The sequence below is a fragment of the Orbicella franksi genome, chromosome 5, assembly GCF_964199315.1.
Source record: "Orbicella franksi chromosome 5, jaOrbFran1.1, whole genome shotgun sequence".
NCBI classification, from domain to species: Eukaryota; Metazoa; Cnidaria; class Anthozoa; order Scleractinia; family Merulinidae; genus Orbicella; species Orbicella franksi.
The window spans coordinates 27,427,401-27,448,329 of record NC_138149.1 but is presented as its reverse complement, the minus strand read 5'-3'; the positions used below and the strand labels follow the sequence as shown (position 1 = coordinate 27,448,329).

The window sequence follows — 20,929 nt, the reverse complement described above, 5'->3', positions numbered from 1 at the left end:
TTCAGCGGCGAGGAAACTCTGTCTGTATAATAAGGAACCAAAATCTCGCCGATGATCAGCGGCGAGGTAATTCTGTCTGTATAATAAGGAACCAAAATCTCGCCGATGTTCAGCGGCGAGGTAATTCTGTCTGTATAATAGGAATCAAAATCTCGCCGATGATCAGCGGCGAGGTAATTCTGTCTGTATAATAAAGGAACCAAAATCTCGCCGATGATCAGCGGCGAGGTAATTCCGTCTGTATAAGAAAGCAACCAAGATCTCGCCGATGTTCAGCGGCGAGGTAACTCTGTCTGTATAATAAGGAACCAAAATCTCGCCGATGATCAGCGGCGAGGTAATTCTGTCTGTATAATAAGGAACCAAAATCTCGCCGATGTTCAGCGGCGAGGTAATTCTGTCTGTATAATAAGGAACCAAAATCTCGCCGATGTTCAGCGGCGAGGTAACTCTGTCTGTATAATGAGGAACCAAAATCTCGCCGATGATCAGCGGCGAGGTAGCTCTGTCTGTATAATAAGGAACCAAAATCTCGCCGATGTTCAGGGGCGAGGCAATTCTGTCTGTATAATAAGGAACCAAAATCTCGCCGATGTTCAGCGGCGAGGTAACTCTGTCTGTATAATAAGGAACCAAAATCTCGCCGATGATCAGCGGCGAGGTAATTCTGTCTGTATAATAAAGAAACCAAAATCTCGCCGATGATCAGCGGCGAGGTAGTTCTGTCTGTATACGAAAGTAACCAAAATCTCGCCGATGTTCAGCGGCGAGGTAATTCCGTCTGTATAAGAAAGCAACAAAGATCTCGCCGATGTTCAGCGGCGAGGTAATTCTGTCTGTATAATAAGGAACCAAAATCTCGCCGATGTTCAGCGGCGAGGTAGTTCTGTCTGTATAATAAAGGAACCAAAATCTCGCCGATGTTCAGCGGCGAGGTAGTTCTGTCTGTATAAGAAGGCAACCAAAATCTCGCCGATGATCAGCGGCGAGGTAACTCTGTCTGTATAATAAGGAACCAAAATCTCGCCGATGATCAGCGGCGAGGTAATTCTGTCTGTATAATAAAGGAACCAAAATCTCGCCGATGATCAGCGGCGAGGTAGTTCTGTCTGTATAAGAAAGCAACCAAAATCTCGCCGATGTTCAGCGGCGAGGTAATTCCGTCTGTATAAGAAAGCAACCAAGATCTCGCCGATGTTCAGCGGCGAGGTAATTCTGTCTGTATAATAAGGAACCAAAATCTCGCCGATGTTCAGCGGCGAGGTAGTTCTGTCTGTATAATAAAGGAACCAAAATCTCGCCGATGTTCAGCGGCGAGGTAGTTCTGTCTGTATAAGAAGGCAACCAAAATCTCGCCGATGTTCAGCGGCGAGGTAATTCTGTCTGTATAAGAAAGCAACGAAAATCTCGCCGATGTTCAGCGGCGAAGTAACTCTGTCTCTATAATGAAGGAACCAAAATCTCGCCGATGTTCAGCGGCGAGGTAATTCTGTCTGTATAAGAAAGCAACCAAGATCTCGCCGATGTTCAGCGGCGAGGTAATTCTGTCTGTATAATAAGGAACCAAAATCTCGCCGATGTTCAGCGGCGAGGTAGTTCTGTCTGTATAAGAAGGCAACCAAAATCTCGCCGATGTTCAGCGGCGAGGTAGTTCTGTCTGTATAAGAAGGCAACCAAAATCTCGCCGATGTTCAGCGGCGAGGTAATTCTGTCTGTATAAGAAAGCAACGAAAATCTCGCCGATGTTCAGCGGCGAGGTAACTCTGTCTGTATAATGAAGGAACCAAAATCTCGCCGATGTTCAGCGGCGAGGTAGTTCTGTCTGTATAAGAAGGCAACCAAAATCTCGCCGATGTTCAGCGGCGAGGTAGTTCTGTCTGTTTAAGAAGGCAACCAAAATCTCGCCGATGATCAGCGGCGAGGTAATTCTGTCTGTGTAATAAAGGAACCAAAATCTCGCCGATGATCAGCGGCGAGGTAGTTCTGTCTGTATAATAAAGGAACCAAAATCTCGCCGATGTTCAGCGGCGAGGTAGTTCTGTCTGTATAAGAAGGCAACCAAAATCTCGCCGATGTTCAGCGGCGAGGTAATTCTGTCTGTATAAGAAAGCAACGAAAATCTCGCCGATGTTCAGCGGCGAGGTAACTCTGTCTGTATAATGAAGGAACCAAAATCTCGCCGATGTTCAGCGGCGAGGTAGCTCTGTCTGTATAAGAAGGCAACCAAAATCTCGCCGATGTTCAGCGGCGAGGTAGTTCTGTCTGTATAAGAAGGCAACCAAAATCTCGCCGATGTTCAGCGGCGAGGTAACTCTGTCTGTATAATAAGGAACCAAAATCTCGCCGATGATCAGCGGCGAGGTAATTCTGTCTGTATAATAAAGAAACCAAAATCTCGCCGATGATCAGCGGCGAGGTAGTTCTGTCTGTATAAGAAAGCAACCAAAATCTCGCCGATGTTCAGCGGCGAGGTAATTCCGTCTGTATAAGAAAGCAACCAAGATCTCGCCGATGTTCAGCGGCGAGGTAATTCTGTCTGTATAATAAGGAACCAAAATCTCGCCGATGATCAGCGGCGAGGTAGTTCTGTCTGTATAAGAAAGGAACCAAAATCTCGCCGATGTTCAGCGGCGAGGTAGTTCTGTCTGTATAAGAAGGCAACCAAAATCTCGCCGATGATCAGCGGCGAGGTAACTCTGTCTGTATAATAAGGAACCAAAATCTCGCCGATGATCAGCGGCGAGGTAATTCTGTCTGTATAATAAAGGAACCAAAATCTCGCCGATGATCAGCGGCGAGGTAGTTCTGTCTGTATAAGAAAGCAACCAAAATCTCGCCGATGTTCAGCGGCGAGGTAATTCCGTCTGTATAAGAAAGCAACCAAGATCTCGCCGATGTTCAGCGGCGAGGTAATTCTGTCTGTATAATAAGGAACCAAAATCTCGCCGATGTTCAGCGGCGAGGTAGTTCTGTCTGTATAATAAAGGAACCAAAATCTCGCCGATGTTCAGCGGCGAGGTAATTCCGTCTGTATAAGAAAGCAACCAAGATCTCGCCGATGTTCAGCGGCGAGGTAATTCTGTCTGTATAATAAGGAACCAAAATCTCGCCGATGATCAGCGGCGAGGTAGTTCTGTCTGTATAAGAAAGCAACCAAAATCTCGCCGATGTTCAGCGGCGAGGTAGTTCTGTCTGTATAAGAAGGCAACCAAAATCTCGCCGATGATCAGCGGCGAGGTAACTCTGTCTGTATAATAAGGAACCAAAATCTCGCCGATGATCAGCGGCGAGGTAATTCTGTCTGTATAATAAAGGAACCAAAATCTCGCCGATGATCAGCGGCGAGGTAGTTCTGTCTGTATAAGAAAGCAACCAAAATCTCGCCGATGTTCAGCGGCGAGGTAATTCCGTCTGTATAAGAAAGCAACCAAGATCTCGCCGATGTTCAGCGGCGAGGTAATTCTGTCTGTATAATAAGGAACCAAAATCTCGCCGATGTTCAGCGGCGAGGTAGTTCTGTCTGTATAATAAAGGAACCAAAATCTCGCCGATGTTCAGCGGCGAGGTAGTTCTGTCTGTATAAGAAGGCAACCAAAATCTCGCCGATGTTCAGCGGCGAGGTAATTCTGTCTGTATAATAGGAATCAAAATCTCGCCGATGATCAGCGGCGAGGTAATTCTGTCTGTATAATAAAGGAACCAAAATCTCGCCGATGTTCAGCGGCGAGGTAATTCCGTCTGTATAAGAAAGCAACCAAGATCTCGCCGATGTTCAGCGGCGAGGTAACTCTGTCTGTATAATAAGGAACCAAAATCTCGCCGATGATCAGCGGCGAGGTAATTCTGTCTGTATAATAAGGAACCAAAATCTCGCCGATGTTCAGCGGCGAGGTAATTCTGTCTGTATAATAAGGAACCAAAATCTCGCCGATGTTCAGCGGCGAGGTAACTCTGTCTGTATAATGAGGAACCAAAATCTCGCCGATGATCAGCGGCGAGGTAGCTCTGTCTGTATAATAAGGAACCAAAATCTCGCCGATGTTCAGGGGCGAGGCAATTCTGTCTGTATAATAAGGAACCAAAATCTCGCCGATGTTCAGCGGCGAGGTAACTCTGTCTGTATAATAAGGAACCAAAATCTCGCCGATGATCAGCGGCGAGGTAATTCTGTCTGTATAATAAAGAAACCAAAATCTCGCCGATGATCAGCGGCGAGGTAGTTCTGTCTGTATAAGAAAGCAACCAAAATCTCGCCGATGTTCAGCGGCGAGGTAATTCCGTCTGTATAAGAAAGCAACAAAGATCTCGCCGATGTTCAGCGGCGAGGTAATTCTGTCTGTATAATAAGGAACCAAAATCTCGCCGATGTTCAGCGGCGAGGTAGTTCTGTCTGTATAATAAAGGAACCAAAATCTCGCCGATGTTCAGCGGCGAGGTAGTTCTGTCTGTATAAGAAGGCAACCAAAATCTCGCCGATGATCAGCGGCGAGGTAACTCTGTCTGTATAATAAGGAACCAAAATCTCGCCGATGATCAGCGGCGAGGTAATTCTGTCTGTATAATAAAGGAACCAAAATCTCGCCGATGATCAGCGGCGAGGTAGTTCTGTCTGTATAAGAAAGCAACCAAAATCTCGCCGATGTTCAGCGGCGAGGTAATTCCGTCTGTATAAGAAAGCAACCAAGATCTCGCCGATGTTCAGCGGCGAAGTAATTCTGTCTGTATAATAAGGAACCAAAATCTCGCCGATGTTCAGCGGCGAGGTAGTTCTGTCTGTATAATAAAGGAACCAAAATCTCGCCGATGTTCAGCGGCGAGGTAGTTCTGTCTGTATAAGAAGGCAACCAAAATCTCGCCGATGTTCAGCGGCGAGGTAATTCTGTCTTTATAAGAAAGCAACGAAAATCTCGCCGATGTTCAGCGGCGAAGTAACTCTGTCTCTATAATGAAGGAACCAAAATCTCGCCGATGTTCAGCGGCGAGGTAATTCTGTCTGTATAAGAAAGCAACCAAGATCTCGCCGATGTTCAGCGGCGAGGTAATTCTGTCTGTATAATAAGGAACCAAAATCTCGCCGATGTTCAGCGGCGAGGTAGTTCTGTCTGTATAAGAAGGCAACCAAAATCTCGCCGATGTTCAGCGGCGAGGTAGTTCTGTCTGTATAAGAAGGCAACCAAAATCTCGCCGATGTTCAGCGGCGAGGTAATTCTGTCTGTATAAGAAAGCAACGAAAATCTCGCCGATGTTCAGCGGCGAGGTAACTCTGTCTGTATAATGAAGGAACCAAAATCTCGCCGATGTTCAGCGGCGAGGTAGTTCTGTCTGTATAAGAAGGCAACCAAAATCTCGCCGATGTTCAGCGGCGAGGTAGTTCTGTCTGTATAAGAAGGCAACCAAAATCTCGCCGATGATCAGCGGCGAGGTAATTCTGTCTGTGTAATAAAGGAACCAAAATCTCGCCGATGATCAGCGGCGAGGTAGTTCTGTCTGTATAATAAAGGAACCAAAATCTCGCCGATGTTCAGCGGCGAGGTAGTTCTGTCTGTATAAGAAGGCAACCAAAATCTCGCCGATGTTCAGCGGCGAGGTAATTCTGTCTGTATAATAAGGAACCAAAATCTCGCCGATGTTCAGCGGCGAGGTAGTTCTGTCTGTATAATAAAGGAACCAAAATCTCGCCGATGTTCAGCGGCGAGGTAGTTCTGTCTGTATAAGAAGGCAATCAAAATCTCGCCGATGTTCAGCGGCGAGGTAATTCTGTCTGTATAAGAAAGCAACGAAAATCTCGCCGATGTTCAGCGGCGAAGTAACTCTGTCTCTATAATGAAGGAACCAAAATCTCGCCGATGTTCAGCGGCGAGGTAATTCTGTCTGTATAAGAAAGCAACCAAGATCTCGCCGATGTTCAGCGGCGAGGTAATTCTGTCTGTATAATAAGGAACCAAAATCTCGCCGATGTTCAGCGGCGAGGTAGTTCTGTCTGTATAAGAAGGCAACCAAAATCTCGCCGATGTTCAGCGGCGAGGTAATTCCGTCTGTATAAGAAAGCAACCAAGATCTCGCCGATGTTCAGCGGCGAGGTAATTCTGTCTGTATAATAAGGAACCAAAATCTCGCCGATGATCAGCGGCGAGGTAGTTCTGTCTGTATAAGAAAGGAACCAAAATCTCGCCGATGTTCAGCGGCGAGGTAGTTCTGTCTGTATAAGAAGGCAACCAAAATCTCGCCGATGATCAGCGGCGAGGTAACTCTGTCTGTATAATAAGGAACCAAAATCTCGCCGATGATCAGCGGCGAGGTAATTCTGTCTGTATAATAAAGGAACCAAAATCTCGCCGATGATCAGCGGCGAGGTAGTTCTGTCTGTATAAGAAAGCAACCAAAATCTCGCCGATGTTCAGCGGCGAGGTAATTCCGTCTGTATAAGAAAGCAACCAAGATCTCGCCGATGTTCAGCGGCGAGGTAATTCTGTCTGTATAATAAGGAACCAAAATCTCGCCGATGTTCAGCGGCGAGGTAGTTCTGTCTGTATAATAAAGGAACCAAAATCTCGCCGATGTTCAGCGGCGAGGTAGTTCTGTCTGTATAAGAAGGCAACCAAAATCTCGCCGATGTTCAGCGGCGAGGTAATTCTGTCTGTATAAGAAAGCAACGAAAATCTCGCCGATGTTCAGCGGCGAAGTAACTCTGTCTCTATAATGAAGGAACCAAAATCTCGTCGATGTTCAGCGGCGAGGTAATTCTGTCTGTATAAGAAAGCAACCAAGATCTCGCCGATGTTCAGCGGCGAGGTAATTCTGTCTGTATAATAAAGAACCAAAATCTCGCCGATGTTCAGCGGCGAGGTAGTTCTGTCTGTATAAGAAGGCAACCAAAATCTCGCCGATGTTCAGCGGCGAGGTAGTTCTGTCTGTATAAGAAGGCAACCAAAATCTCGCCGATGTTCAGCGGCGAGGTAATCTGTCTGTATAAGAAAGCAACGAAAATCTCGCCGATGTTCAGCGGCGAGGTAACTCTGTCTGTATAATGAAGGAACCAAAATCTCGCCGATGTTCAGCGGCGAGGTAGTTCTGTCTGTATAAGAAGGCAACCAAAATCTCGCCGATGTTCAGCGGCGAGGTAATTCTGTCTGTCTAAGAAAGCAACGAAAATCTCGCCGATGTTCAGCGGCGAGGTAACTCTGTCTGTATAATGAAGGAACCAAAATCTCGCCGATGTTCAGCGGCGAGGTAACTCTGTCTGTATAACAAGGCAACCAAAATCTCGCCGATGTTCAGCGGCGAGGTAGTTCTGTCTGTATAAGAAGGCAACCAAAATCTCGCCGATGTTCAGCGGCGAGGTAACTCTGTCTGTATAATAAGGAACCAAAATCTCGCCGATGATCAGCGGCGAGGTAATTCTGTCTGTATAATAAAGAAACCAAAATCTCGCCGATGATCAGCGGCGAGGTAGTTCTGTCTGTATAAGAAAGCAACCAAAATCTCGCCGATGTTCAGCGGCGAGGTAATTCCGTCTGTATAAGAAAGCAACCAAGATCTCGCCGATGTTCAGCGGCGAGGTAATTCTGTCTGTATAATAAGGAACCAAAATCTCGCCGATGATCAGCGGCGAGGTAGTTCTGTCTGTATAAGAAAGGAACCAAAATCTCGCCGATGTTCAGCGGCGAGGTAGTTCTGTCTGTATAAGAAGGCAACCAAAATCTCGCCGATGATCAGCGGCGAGGTAACTCTGTCTGTATAATAAGGAACCAAAATCTCGCCGATGATCAGCGGCGAGGTAATTCTGTCTGTATAATAAAGGAACCAAAATCTCGCCGATGATCAGCGGCGAGGTAGTTCTGTCTGTATAAGAAAGCAACCAAAATCTCGCCGATGTTCAGCGGCGAGGTAATTCCGTCTGTATAAGAAAGCAACCAAGATCTCGCCGATGTTCAGCGGCGAGGTAATTCTGTCTGTATAATAAGGAACCAAAATCTCGCCGATGTTCAGCGGCGAGGTAGTTCTGTCTGTATAATAAAGGAACCAAAATCTCGCCGATGTTCAGCGGCGAGGTAGTTCTGTCTGTATAAGAAGGCAACCAAAATCTCGCCGATGTTCAGCGGCGAGGTAATTCTGTCTGTATAAGAAAGCAACGAAAATCTCGCCGATGTTCAGCGGCGAAGTAACTCTGTCTCTATAATGAAGGAACCAAAATCTCGTCGATGTTCAGCGGCGAGGTAATTCTGTCTGTATAAGAAAGAAACCAAAATCTCGCCGATGTTCAGCGGCGAGGTAATTCTGTCTGTATAAGAAAGAAACCAAAATCTCGCCGATGTTCAGCGGCGAGGTAATTCTGTCTGTATAATAAAGAAACCAAAATCTCGCCGATGATCAGCGGCGAGGTAGTTCTGTCTGTATAAGAAAGCAACGAAAATCTCGCCGATGTTCAGCGGCGAGGTAACTCTGTCTGTATAATGAAGGAACCAAAATCTCGCCGATGTTCAGCGGCGAGGTAGTTCTGTCTGTATAAGAAGGCAACCAAAATCTCGCCGATGTTCAGCGGCGAGGTAGTTCTGTCTGTATAAGAAGGCAACCAAAATCTCGCCGATGATCAGCGGCGAGGTAATTCTGTCTGTATAATAAAGGAACCAAAATCTCGCCGATGTTCAGCGGCGAGGTAATTCTGTCTGTCTAAGAAAGCAACGAAAATCTCGCCGATGTTCAGCGGCGAGGTAACTCTGTCTGTATAATGAAGGAACCAAAATCTCGCCGATGTTCAGCGGCGAGGTAACTCTGTCTGTATAACAAGGCAACCAAAATCTCGCCGATGTTCAGCGGCGAGGTAGTTCTGTCTGTATAAGAAGGCAACCAAAATCTCGCCGATGTTCAGCGGCGAGGTAACTCTGTCTGTATAATAAGGAACCAAAATCTCGCCGATGATCAGCGGCGAGGTAATTCTGTCTGTATAATAAAGAAACCAAAATCTCGCCGATGATCAGCGGCGAGGTAGTTCTGTCTGTATAAGAAAGCAACCAAAATCTCGCCGATGTTCAGCGGCGAGGTAATTCCGTCTGTATAAGAAAGCAACCAAGATCTCGCCGATGTTCAGCGGCGAGGTAATTCTGTCTGTATAATAAGGAACCAAAATCTCGCCGATGATCAGCGGCGAGGTAGTTCTGTCTGTATAAGAAAGGAACCAAAATCTCGCCGATGTTCAGCGGCGAGGTAGTTCTGTCTGTATAAGAAGGCAACCAAAATCTCGCCGATGATCAGCGGCGAGGTAACTCTGTCTGTATAATAAGGAACCAAAATCTCGCCGATGATCAGCGGCGAGGTAATTCTGTCTGTATAATAAAGGAACCAAAATCTCGCCGATGATCAGCGGCGAGGTAGTTCTGTCTGTATAAGAAAGCAACCAAAATCTCGCCGATGTTCAGCGGCGAGGTAATTCCGTCTGTATAAGAAAGCAACCAAGATCTCGCCGATGTTCAGCGGCGAGGTAATTCTGTCTGTATAATAAGGAACCAAAATCTCGCCGATGTTCAGCGGCGAGGTAGTTCTGTCTGTATAATAAAGGAACCAAAATCTCGCCGATGTTCAGCGGCGAGGTAGTTCTGTCTGTATAAGAAGGCAACCAAAATCTCGCCGATGTTCAGCGGCGAGGTAATTCTGTCTGTATAAGAAAGCAACGAAAATCTCGCCGATGTTCAGCGGCGAAGTAACTCTGTCTCTATAATGAAGGAACCAAAATCTCGTCGATGTTCAGCGGCGAGGTAATTCTGTCTGTATAAGAAAGAAACCAAAATCTCGCCGATGTTCAGCGGCGAGGTAATTCTGTCTGTATAAGAAAGAAACCAAAATCTCGCCGATGTTCAGCGGCGAGGTAATTCTGTCTGTATAATAAAGAAACCAAAATCTCGCCGATGATCAGCGGCGAGGTAGTTCTGTCTGTATAAGAAAGCAACGAAAATCTCGCCGATGTTCAGCGGCGAGGTAACTCTGTCTGTATAATGAAGGAACCAAAATCTCGCCGATGTTCAGCGGCGAGGTAGTTCTGTCTGTATAAGAAGGCAACCAAAATCTCGCCGATGTTCAGCGGCGAGGTAGTTCTGTCTGTATAAGAAGGCAACCAAAATCTCGCCGATGATCAGCGGCGAGGTAATTCTGTCTGTATAATAAAGGAACCAAAATCTCGCCGATGATCAGCGGCGAGGTAGTTCTGTCTGTATAATAAAGGAACCAAAATCTCGCCGATGTTCAGCGGCGAGGTAGTTCTGTCTGTATAAGAAGGCAACCAAAATCTCGCCGATGATCAGCGGCGAGGTAATTCTGTCTGTATAAGAAAGCAACGAAAATCTCGCCGATGTTCAGCGGCGAAGTAACTCTGTCTCTATAATGAAGGAACCAAAATCTCGCCGATGTTCAGCGGCGAGGTAGTTCTGTCTGTATAAGAAGGCAACCAAAATCTCGCCGATGTTCAGCGGCGAGGTAGTTCTGTCTGTATAAGAAGGCAACCAAAATCTCGCCGATGTTCAGCGGCGAGGTAGTTCTGTCTGTATAAGAAGGCAACCAAAATCTCGCCGATGTTCAGCGGCGAGGTAGTTCTGTCTGTATAAGAAGGCAACCAAAATCTCGCCGATGATCAGCGGCGAGGTAATTCTGTTTGTATAATAAGGAACCAAAATCTCGCCGATGATCAGCGGCGAGGTAGTTCTGTCTGTATAATAAAGGAACCAAAATCTCGCCGATGTTCAGCGGCGAGGTAATTCTGTCTGTATAATAAAGGAACCAAAAGCTCGCCGATGATCAGCGGCGAGGTAATTCTGTCTGTATAATAAAGGAACCAAAATCTCGCCGATGATCAGCGGCGAGGTAGTTCTGTCTGTATAAGAAAGCAACCAAGATCTCGCCGATGTTCAGCGGCGAGGCAATTCTGTCTGTATAATAAGGAACCAAAATCTCGCCGATGATCAGCGGCGAGGTAGTTCTGTCTGTATAATAAAGGAACCAAAATCTCGCCGATGATCAGCGGCGAGGTAATTCTGTCTGTATAAGAAAGCAACCAAAATCTCGCCGATGTTCAGCGGCGAAGTATTTCTGTCTGTATAATATAGGAACCAAAATCTCGCCGATGATCAGCGGCGAGGTAATTCTGTCTATATAATAAAGTAACCAAAATCTAACCGATGATCAGCGGCGAGATAATCTTGTCTGTTATCAAGGGGACGGAAATCTCGCCGAAGATCAGTGGCGAGGTAATTATAATGGTAATTGCACAAGGGACACAGGCAGCCCAGACCTTGAATATGCTTAATAAGTGACGTTTCAGTTCTTGGTTAACAGCGCTTATTATTTTTTTTTTTTTATCTATTCAATATACCTTCGCGTGCCACAAAGTAACCCCGACTGCTGAACATCGCACCTCAACGCACTTTCATGATTTGTTAGGAAAATTAAGCATTACAGATGTAAAGCAAAATGAAGTAAAGTAAAGTAAAGCAGCTGAAAGTAAAACCAATTTAAATGCTAGACTAAATTTGCTGCTTTGGGCTGCTAAAATAATGGACTCGCGGCCATCTCGCTACATAACTGACTGGAATGATATTCCATCGAACATTATGCATGCACCCTCATTAAGCAGATTTAAATCCTAGCTATCAGACCATCTGTGTCAATTTTAACTCAGGTGTAACTCGTGAGTGACATGTATGCAATTTAATTAGGTTAGCTTTGGGCCGTATTTAAATCTTATTTCATAATTTTTAGTGTCAATTTTAGTATGCAATTTAATTAGGTTAGGTTTGGGCCGCACTTAAATTTAGAGTTTTATTTCTTAATGTTTTAGAATGTTTAATATCGGAGAATATTCTTTGTATAGCAATTTAGTTTCCTTAAACTAACTCAAAAGTGGTCGCGAGTACTATGAATTTACCTGACGACTAAAAATGTAATGAAATTAATTCGGATTATTAGGAAATTTTAAAAACGATTTGTGCATTTTCGTTTACGTCATTACTACTGTGTCTAGGAATGTTCACAAAAGCCTACACCTTACTCTCTGAGGAAACCTGGGAGAAAGGACCAAACACAAACAACCCGGTAGAAAGTATTAATAAGCAATCAATTCCAGAAAACGGAAACAGTCTCGCACCCTTGCTGGAGAACATATATCGGGAAGACAGAGTGCAGGCAGCCAAAGTTGTAGCAGCAGGAAAGAATGTTTCGCTGTCTTATCGTGACAACTCTGAAGAAGCAAGAGGGAGGCGAAACGATAATCGCAGAAGGAAACGAAGATATCATGCTCCTAAAGAAGACGGTAGGGAATTCTCCAAATATTAAAAGTTTTTAGTGATATCAATTGGGATTACTCAATTGTCGAGCCTTCTTAAATTCCTCGACCATAGTATTTTTCTGAAAGCTTTTCGAGATGACAATATTGAAGGATAATGTGAGACCATGCATTATTGTTATCACATGTGAAGCTCGTTCTAGTGGTACGGGTGCGGGACCTGGCCCGCATCTTTGTTCAAGGGCTTTGGGAAATGCAACCTATTACCTTCGAGGTATCACCTTTCTAGATTTCGCCGGAACAATCGGTGTTATGAACACCATTTGCTTTATATAACTGCTAGGGACGATTACTTTGTTTTAACCCAAGCCTTCCCAACATTTGATGAAAATACTACAGCAGCTTTCAATTCCATTCCCCTCAGTAAGGACATTTTCAACCTATATTCAAAATAACGTGTTAAGCGCCCCTGGCGCAAGACCTGCGTCCTGTCTACTCAAGGCAGCAGCAATACTCAGATTCTTTGACAATTAAGCTAATGCAGTAGAGGACAAGTTAGGCGCAGTGCTACTATAACTATTATGGATGTAGTCAATGTTTTAAGTCATCCTAAACAACTGAAAGGGTAGAGAACGAACAGGGCTCCACCTAAACTCATTTCCCCGTACTATATATAGTTAACAACTGGTTAAAATCTTTTATGTCCACCGGATAAAAGGCGCCAGTTGCAACGTGCCTGCAACTACGGAAAACACGGTAAAAAGAGACAAGGTACAAAATAATTTTGGTCTATGATATTTGACTGATTCCATTGTTGCAAGCTTATATCGTAAAAGAAAAAAGCCCGTTTTTGTTTTCATTTTGATTACAAGAGAAATTAACTATGACTGAAGAGGATGTCATGTAGTGGAAGTCATTCATGTACTTCATTCCACAGGTAATGCCTTATTGGAGCAAGACTTGAGGTAGAATACAACCGAGTTAATTTGGATGGCTCCACTGAATATCTCGGCTGGATAAAGGGCACCATCGCGGCATGGAACAGATCCAAGGGCTATTTAGTAAATTATGAAGACGGTGACCAGGAATGGCTGCAGTCTGTAGACGAGAAGGACGTGCGACTGTTTGAGTAATAACTGATGGAGTATGCGTACTATTCGCTTAATAAAAATTTTAATGGAATTGTATAGTTCAAGAGGCCATGACCTATGTAAAATTCAGAGATTAAAGATAGAGCAATAGATCCATATACCTTCGTTTTTTTGATTAAATTAAATCATAAAGGGAAATATCACTTTCTGGCACTCGAATTGTAAGAACAGCGAGTACTCGAACTGCACAGAGAGACTAATTGTTGCGAGATTGGCAAGAGTGGCAAGGGTACGTAGGATGGGAAAACGTAATGAAAGCAACGTATGCAAACGTTATTTTTACAAACTACAGCTACTAGACTTCAAGTTCCGATAATAAGTGATTTTCAAAATTTAAAAATTACCGTCCGGAATGTAAACACACGGCATCCTCATCTTACACTATGTGATCGCAAAAGCAACAAAAATATGTTTAGAATTGCTGTAGAGTACTTGTTCATTCATCTCGGCGAGGATCATTAACCTAGTCGACGATCATCATCATCATCATCAGCGAGATTTCCGTCCCTTTAATACGGACAGAATTTCCTGGTCGCTGAACATCGGCGAGATTTTGGTTCCTTTATTATACAGACAGAACTACCTCGCCGCTGATCATCGGCGAGATTTTGGTTCCTTTATTATACAGACAGAACTACCTCGCCGCTGATCATCGGCGAGATTTTGGTTCCTTTATTATACAGACAGAACTACCTCGCCGCTGAACATCGGCGAGATTTTGGTTCCTTTATTATACAGACAGAATTACCTCGCCGCTGAACATCGGCGAGATTTTGGTTCCTTTATTATACAGACAGAATTACCTCGCCGCTGAACATCGGCGAGAAAGAGCGTCTATATATGTTAATGTTATTTTGCATATGAAAGTAGTATTCATATATTGAGAACATGGCGTAATTTTTGCCGTTCTGTATATTGAAAGAATCACATAATATGTGTTTGTCTGAACGCCGAGATCCAGCTTGGGATGGTTCAGGTTCTGTTAGCACTTAACATCTCTTATAAGTCTTATTATGCATGACTGACTCAAAATAATGCTTATTTTCATTATTTATGTTCCTGCGGTCATGTATTATTAGAATCAGTGATCTTTATTCAAGATCAAAACATGCACAGGGCATTTTGTCATCTTTGGAGACCTCACTTTTGAGCCATCGATCTTCCGCACAAGAGCACTGTGATTAAATCTCAAAAAAAATGGATCTGTGAGTTTCACGGCTCATTTTCCACGTCTAAAAGAAAATCCATGGCGCTTGAGCTGGGCATCGATAAAATTGGGAACACAGTCTTCGTAAAACACGCCGGAACACTGAAAACAGTAAAATTAAAAGTTGCATTAGCTCTTTGAGTAACCTTTACTCGATGCAGGTTATTATATTGTAACTGCAGTTTGCCCGCATGTATACTTCTTAGCGTAAGAAGCTCTTTGCGGTTAGCCTTTTTGATCTGACCCTTTGCGGTTAGTCTTTTTGATCTGAGCAGCGGTTAATCGTCAAACTGATAAATAGCTGGGCGTTATAGTTAAAGTGTACAAAGATCGGGAACATTGTTTAAAATCAGTTTGAAGCCAAACCGTTATAACTATTGTTGGCAAAATTTCTGTAGAACTCACCCACGCGTAGTATACGTCGCAAAAAAGTACACTTTGCCAAAGTAGGTTTTCCGTTACTTCATGCAGTCGGGCGGAAAACGTGCGGCTTTTTGCAACTTCGTCATTCATGTACTTGCGCTGACAAAAAGGCGACTACTGAAGAAAGGAGGTCCGTGAATCACCTTGCTATTCGTGTTCCAGTGCCAGCTTGCAGTTCACGATTGTTTGAAGTTTCCCCTTACCCGGTCAGAACCCACTTTAACAATACTTCCTATCAAGCAAACTATCTGAGACTGTGGTCAACGAATTTGCAGAAAGAACAGGATACTGGAATATGACTCAGGCAAAGGCGATTCACAAACTTTTTCACGTGAATCAAAGGATACTTAATAGCAGACGATGTCTCGTACCTTACTAAGCCTAAATATACCATCGTAAAATTGACCAATGGTCTTCTGTTCAAATGGCCAATGGCCTTGTTTTGAAATGGCCAATCATCTGTCTCGGAAAAAGACATCTACTGTTCAACTATTTTCTTTCTACTGTTTTGAACTGAATTTTCGCAAATATTTAAAATCCCCGAAGAGCATGTTTTGGTAGAGAAAAGTTCCTCCACATTGTCTACTGACTTCCTCATATTTCGACGCGAAACAAACCGAGCACAGAACAAATTAGGCTGCACAAAGAACTTCGTGAATAATGACGTGCTTTTAGTGTTTCAGTAGTAACTAATCATAACTGACAACTTGGCTAGCATCCCAGAGTAGCTATTACCACACTTCAGTCGTGAGGAAAAAAAAGCTCCGAGTTATTATTTATTATTATTAGAGAATGTGGAAAGTTACGTTTTGTAGTTTTCGTCGTGGCTTCTGTGAAGTTGTCCTTTTTTTTTTATCTTTTTCTTTGCTAAAAATCTTCTGATAATAAAAGTTTTCTATGGCGGACTATGTTCTCAACTCTACGTAAATTAAATGCTGCTACAGTTGTCATGTCAAAGGTAAAGACGAGGGGGTGTTGATGTTAGAATAACATATCGTGACTCTACAACATTGGGTTAACAGGTTGATTCATGTTAGGTTCGATTTCAGCATTTTTTCTCCTTTGTTCATTAGGTTGATAACGACTTCCAAAGACCTTTAAAATTACGTATCCATAGAACGTGGAATGTAGAGTGTAAATATAAAAAGAAGAAGTAGTGGCCCATCCAGAGTATAACTATTCGTACACTTTTAGCAGTTCAGTCCAATTGGGATTTCAGTGGAACAGCTCGTACGATTCTGTGGAAGAAGTAAACCCCTGATAAAATCACTCGGACCAAGGGAGGGAACCAACAACAACCTCGACCCAAATAAATTATGACGCCTTGTAAAGTACTCCAACCCGCGAGGCACAGCTGGTAGCTCGAGTCTCCTCACTACTGCACTCCTGACGGTGGAATAAAACTTAATTTATGGCGTGTAACGAGCCAACTGTTTTGAGTGTACTATTTGCGAAAAGCTCTTTAAGAATCTCGGTAGAGAATATACTACTGATTGGTTCACTGACACAAAAGTAGAATCAGGAACATGAGGAGACGAAGGGAGGGGGCGGACCGGATGAATTCATGCAGGCCGTAAGCGAATCCCCTAAAACTTCCACTCTTGTTTCTATTACACGGGAAGTGCAATTAACAGTTGATTTTGTTGATTTTATGATTGAGTAAGCTTGATAATGACTTAGCTAGGGTGTTGTGTTAAAGTGCCTATGAAGTAAAAAAATAATTGCTACTTATTTGAAAGGCTTTTCAAAGTAAAGAAGATTGGCCTTTCCCTTTTTGGAATATCTTTTTTCATTCTAGAGATATTTACTTTTTTGTATTATGCAAATGAGGAAAGTGATGACGTCATGGGTGGTTCCATTTGAACAGTAAAACACTGAATCAAGAATATCTCTAGAAATATTGGAGCTGTGTTCTTCAAACTTGGCACCACAAATGTGCATCACAAAAGAAACAGAATGACACCTTCTGTGTTGTTGCCATGGCAACACTTTTGGCGCCAGTCTCTTTCTGTGAAAAACCAAATATGCCAATTTGCAACCCTTCGAAAAGGGACAGAGGGTCTTGCTCGGAACACACATGATTCCCATATTGTCTTAACTCTCCCCATTAGATTGTTGGGAGTGGATGACCCTTGTTTAAGATAAAATCTGGTAATGTTAGTTTTAATTAAAACAGGACCAGCGGCATAACTGTTGTCATGGTGACGGCACGACGGGTGTCATTTTGTTTCTTTTGTGATTTACATTTCTGGTGAAAGAACACTGCTTTAATATTTCTAGAGATATTCTTGATTGAGTGTTGAACTGTTTTAGTGGAACCACCTATGACGTCATCACTTATAACACAAAAACGTGAAACGTAAAATGAAAAAAGATATTCCAAAAAGAAAAACGCCATTCTTCTTTACTTTGAAACGCCTGTCAAATCAGCAGCAACTATTTTAGGCAATTTAACCTTCTGGTGTTAAACTTGGGTTATGCCTCAGAGAGCATAGGTCAGAAAACTGCACGTTTAAGCGATGAAACGCTAATTCTTTCTATGCCATGTACGGAATATTGACAAATTAAATTTTGCCCTTTTATTTCATGTTCATCGTTTGTGACACGTTATTTGTGTTTATGGAAGTTTCTGAATTCAGTAAGAGTTATTCAGTATTTTGGGGTAGACTGTCATTAATAGTTTAATTTTTTTTTAATAGACAGTGACATGCAAGGGAGATTGTTGGTAAAAGAGACTATTTTGCAATTGCTGCTGGTTTTAAAGTTCTTTTCGTTTCCAATTTTTCGCATGGAATTATCAAGTGACTCGAAGCATAATTAGCATGTTTTTAATTCATAGTTACTGAGAGTGCGCAGAGTAATAGTAGGGAATCACAGATAAGAGGTCACTTCATGATTCGAGCATCTTACCTGTATGTTCGAAGATGACTGAATCTATTTTCTTCCTCGATCTTTGACATCGTTCTTCCTATCTGGTTCATAGTAACATATTTGGATTTTTAACTTTGTTAGACTTTCAAATTTTTCTAAGATTTCACTGAAAAATTAAAGGCTATTCAGCTCCCTCTACGCCATGCTCGTTGCTTAAATGGTACACATTTAAGAAGAAGGTGATATCGCAATTTGCAATAGTGTCGTTAAGCCAAAACCAAAGTGATCACTTTAGCCAACCAGAAAGGACACAGAAAATCTGATGAACAAATCCTTGAAGCAAATACACGTAGCTGACGTGAAGCGCGGGAAAACCTGTGCGTGGGGTTTCACCTTTACTTCTGATTGGATTAAAAGGTATCGTGTAGTGTACTAATGCAAAACTGCATGTAACAAATACTGATATCGTTCAACATTCAAGTTAAAACTTCCTTAACTAACGCAAGCTCAAGAAATTAACTCCCTTGATGCCAATTCTTAAAACATCGCGGAACACCAGAGAACGTGTCATTTGAGGAAGCTCTACATAAATGACTTGGCGTGGATAGGGAATGCTATTACCATTTTTACTTACTAGAAAATTGCGTGCCGAATTCATTTACTCCAGTCACCTTCTCACTCCAGTTATGTCTTCCTCGCCAATAACCGCGAACGTTCAGTTTCATAGCTAGGTGTTCCTTAGTAGCCCGCAAATGTCTGAATCCTTAAATTTCATTCCGGCTTGCGTTGGTGATCCACTTTCTTCGTATTTCGTTTATTTTCGCCTAATATGGAAGATCTATCACCTTCCGGATACGTGTTTCACATGGACGAGAGCTCTCGAAAAAGATCTCTGTCACATTTTTGACTTATCGTAAAGACAAAAACGCAGTAGCTCTACCTATGAAAGAGAAAGATAATTTTTGGAACTTCAAATCTTCCAATCACATAGAATAACGATGGCAAGGACACCTTAACGTAATTAGAATTTACAATATTTCGGAGAGAAAGCTACATCAGGCTTAGCTGGTTTTCGTTCAGGTCCTCTATTTTGGTGGAATTGGAATTTGGAGCTAGGTGTTGGTTTTTGTGGCGGGAGGAAAACCGGAGACCCGCAGAAAAACCCTCGGAGCAGGGCGAGAACCAACAACAAACTCAACCCACATATGGCCCTGGGCAGGAATCGATCCCTAGACGCATTGGTGGGAGCAAGTGCTCTCGCCACTGCGCCATCCCTGCTCCAAAACGCATGCGATGTTAGCCAATACGTCTTTCAAACGTCGCATTCCGTCATAAATTTTAGCATATTCTGAAAATTACATAAAGTAGGTAGTATCGTTATTTTTTTGCAGGGTCTATTGGTTTTGCGATTGGGTGAAGCCTGATAACGGATGTTTTGAACATAATCCTTTTATGTCTTTGTTTTGGTTTGGACAACGATATCCTCCTACATACCACTCTATCCCTCAGTGGTTAGTTATTTATCCGTTAAATACCATATGGCATCGTTTGATAAGCCAGGGCCAGTATTTTTTTTAAGGATGAAAGGCAGCTACTTTAAGGCATGCTTTGTGGTCTTCCAATATTTGGATCCCTTTTGAGCAAAAAAAATAGATTATCTCTTTGGAATAAGATAGTGTGTTTTCTTCGTAGACATAAATTAGAATATTGAATTTGCTCCACGATGCGTTTCCTCGAAGCTTTTAGAAAGCGATCGCCAAAACTGATCTAAAGAATTCAGTAGCTTGAATCAACAAGTCATGACAAAAGTAAAACAATCTCTTAAAAAAAGCAGTTAAGGTAAATCACACGTTTGTTTTAGCCATTACGACTTTGATTCTTTCAATCCACGAGCGTTCCAAATGCACTAGCACAGTTTTGACCAAAACAGTATTAAAATTATGAGATTAGAATTAGGACTAAGTTCCTTTGCTTTACAACTCTAGGATACCGACCATGATAAATTAAGATATTACGTCAATTGTTCAATGAAGAAGAAGTATATCTAGCGGTTTTTTCGCGGTAAAAAATGCGAAAAAGTCTGTCTTTGTGAACTATTTTCGATCTGACATCACTACCTCGTGAATGCGCAACCCGTTATAACAGATATTCCATAGTTGCTGTTATTTATCGATTTTAGTGATAGCACTAGATCAGTACTTTAAGTTATGAACGGTAAACGAGTGTCTCTTGAGCTTAAGGTTACTTCCCACCTTCAGAGGCCAAAAAAATCGTTTTTTCTTTTATTTGACAAAATTTAAGTTCGTCATTTTATTTAGTGTTTCCAAAAGAAAAACATTAAAAATCTCAAAAAGCAGCCGAGTTATTTAGAAAAAGCGTATTTTCAAATAAAGTTAATAAACTAGGAAGGTGTCACAATCTTGTCAACGGGCGAGAACCCTGAGGAAATTTTCGCGGCAAACGCTCATCGCTCGTATTTCACGACATTTGCATATTTTTCGTTACATCACGCACTTGACAGAAATTCCCCCGTGGAAGCTCTTTACGCTAACTCCCATGGAAAAATCAAAAGCAGAAAAAAGTCCTTGGGTAAAGAAAACGAAAGAAACCGGCGTAAAGAAGACAGAAAAAGCTCCATATTGTCAAGGAAGGAAAAAAAACCTTGCCGAAAGCGACAAAGGCTCTTGGTTTGGCCAAACACCTTCGACAATCTCGGCATCTGCTGAAGATCCGGAGCGTTCGAATATCCTTGGATCAAGTAGCTTAAAAATCAAAGTCAACGTCAGTGCAGGCTGCGAACAAGATTCTTCGTCGGAATCTGGCGGAAGTGATGAAGAAAATGAAACCTACCCAAGGGAACTCATTTTAGCAGTAAGAGTATTTCTCAAGTTGTCCGTCGATTCCTTAACGTCTTGTTTTTCAGCGGTACATTTTCCGCCTTTAACCTTTTTGGCGCGGGTTTTGCCTTTGCCTTTGCCTTTGCCTTTGGCGTCTTTGCCCATATTACGT

The 20,929-nt window shown here is 42.9% G+C and overlaps 1 protein-coding gene across 1 annotated transcript in view; it reads left to right on the top strand.

Moving 5' to 3' along the window:
* Positions 1–11,842: 11,842 nt before the first annotated feature.
* The window catches only part of LOC145487667 (uncharacterized), a 323,332-nt gene continuing 314,245 nt past the window's right edge, over positions 11,843–20,929 (top strand). The window contains exon 1 of the mRNA XM_081466486.1: positions 11,843–12,295. Coding sequence (XP_081322612.1) covers positions 12,010–12,295 — 286 coding nt within the window. The 5' untranslated portion in view covers positions 11,843–12,009. The remainder of the gene's footprint in view (positions 12,296–20,929) is intronic.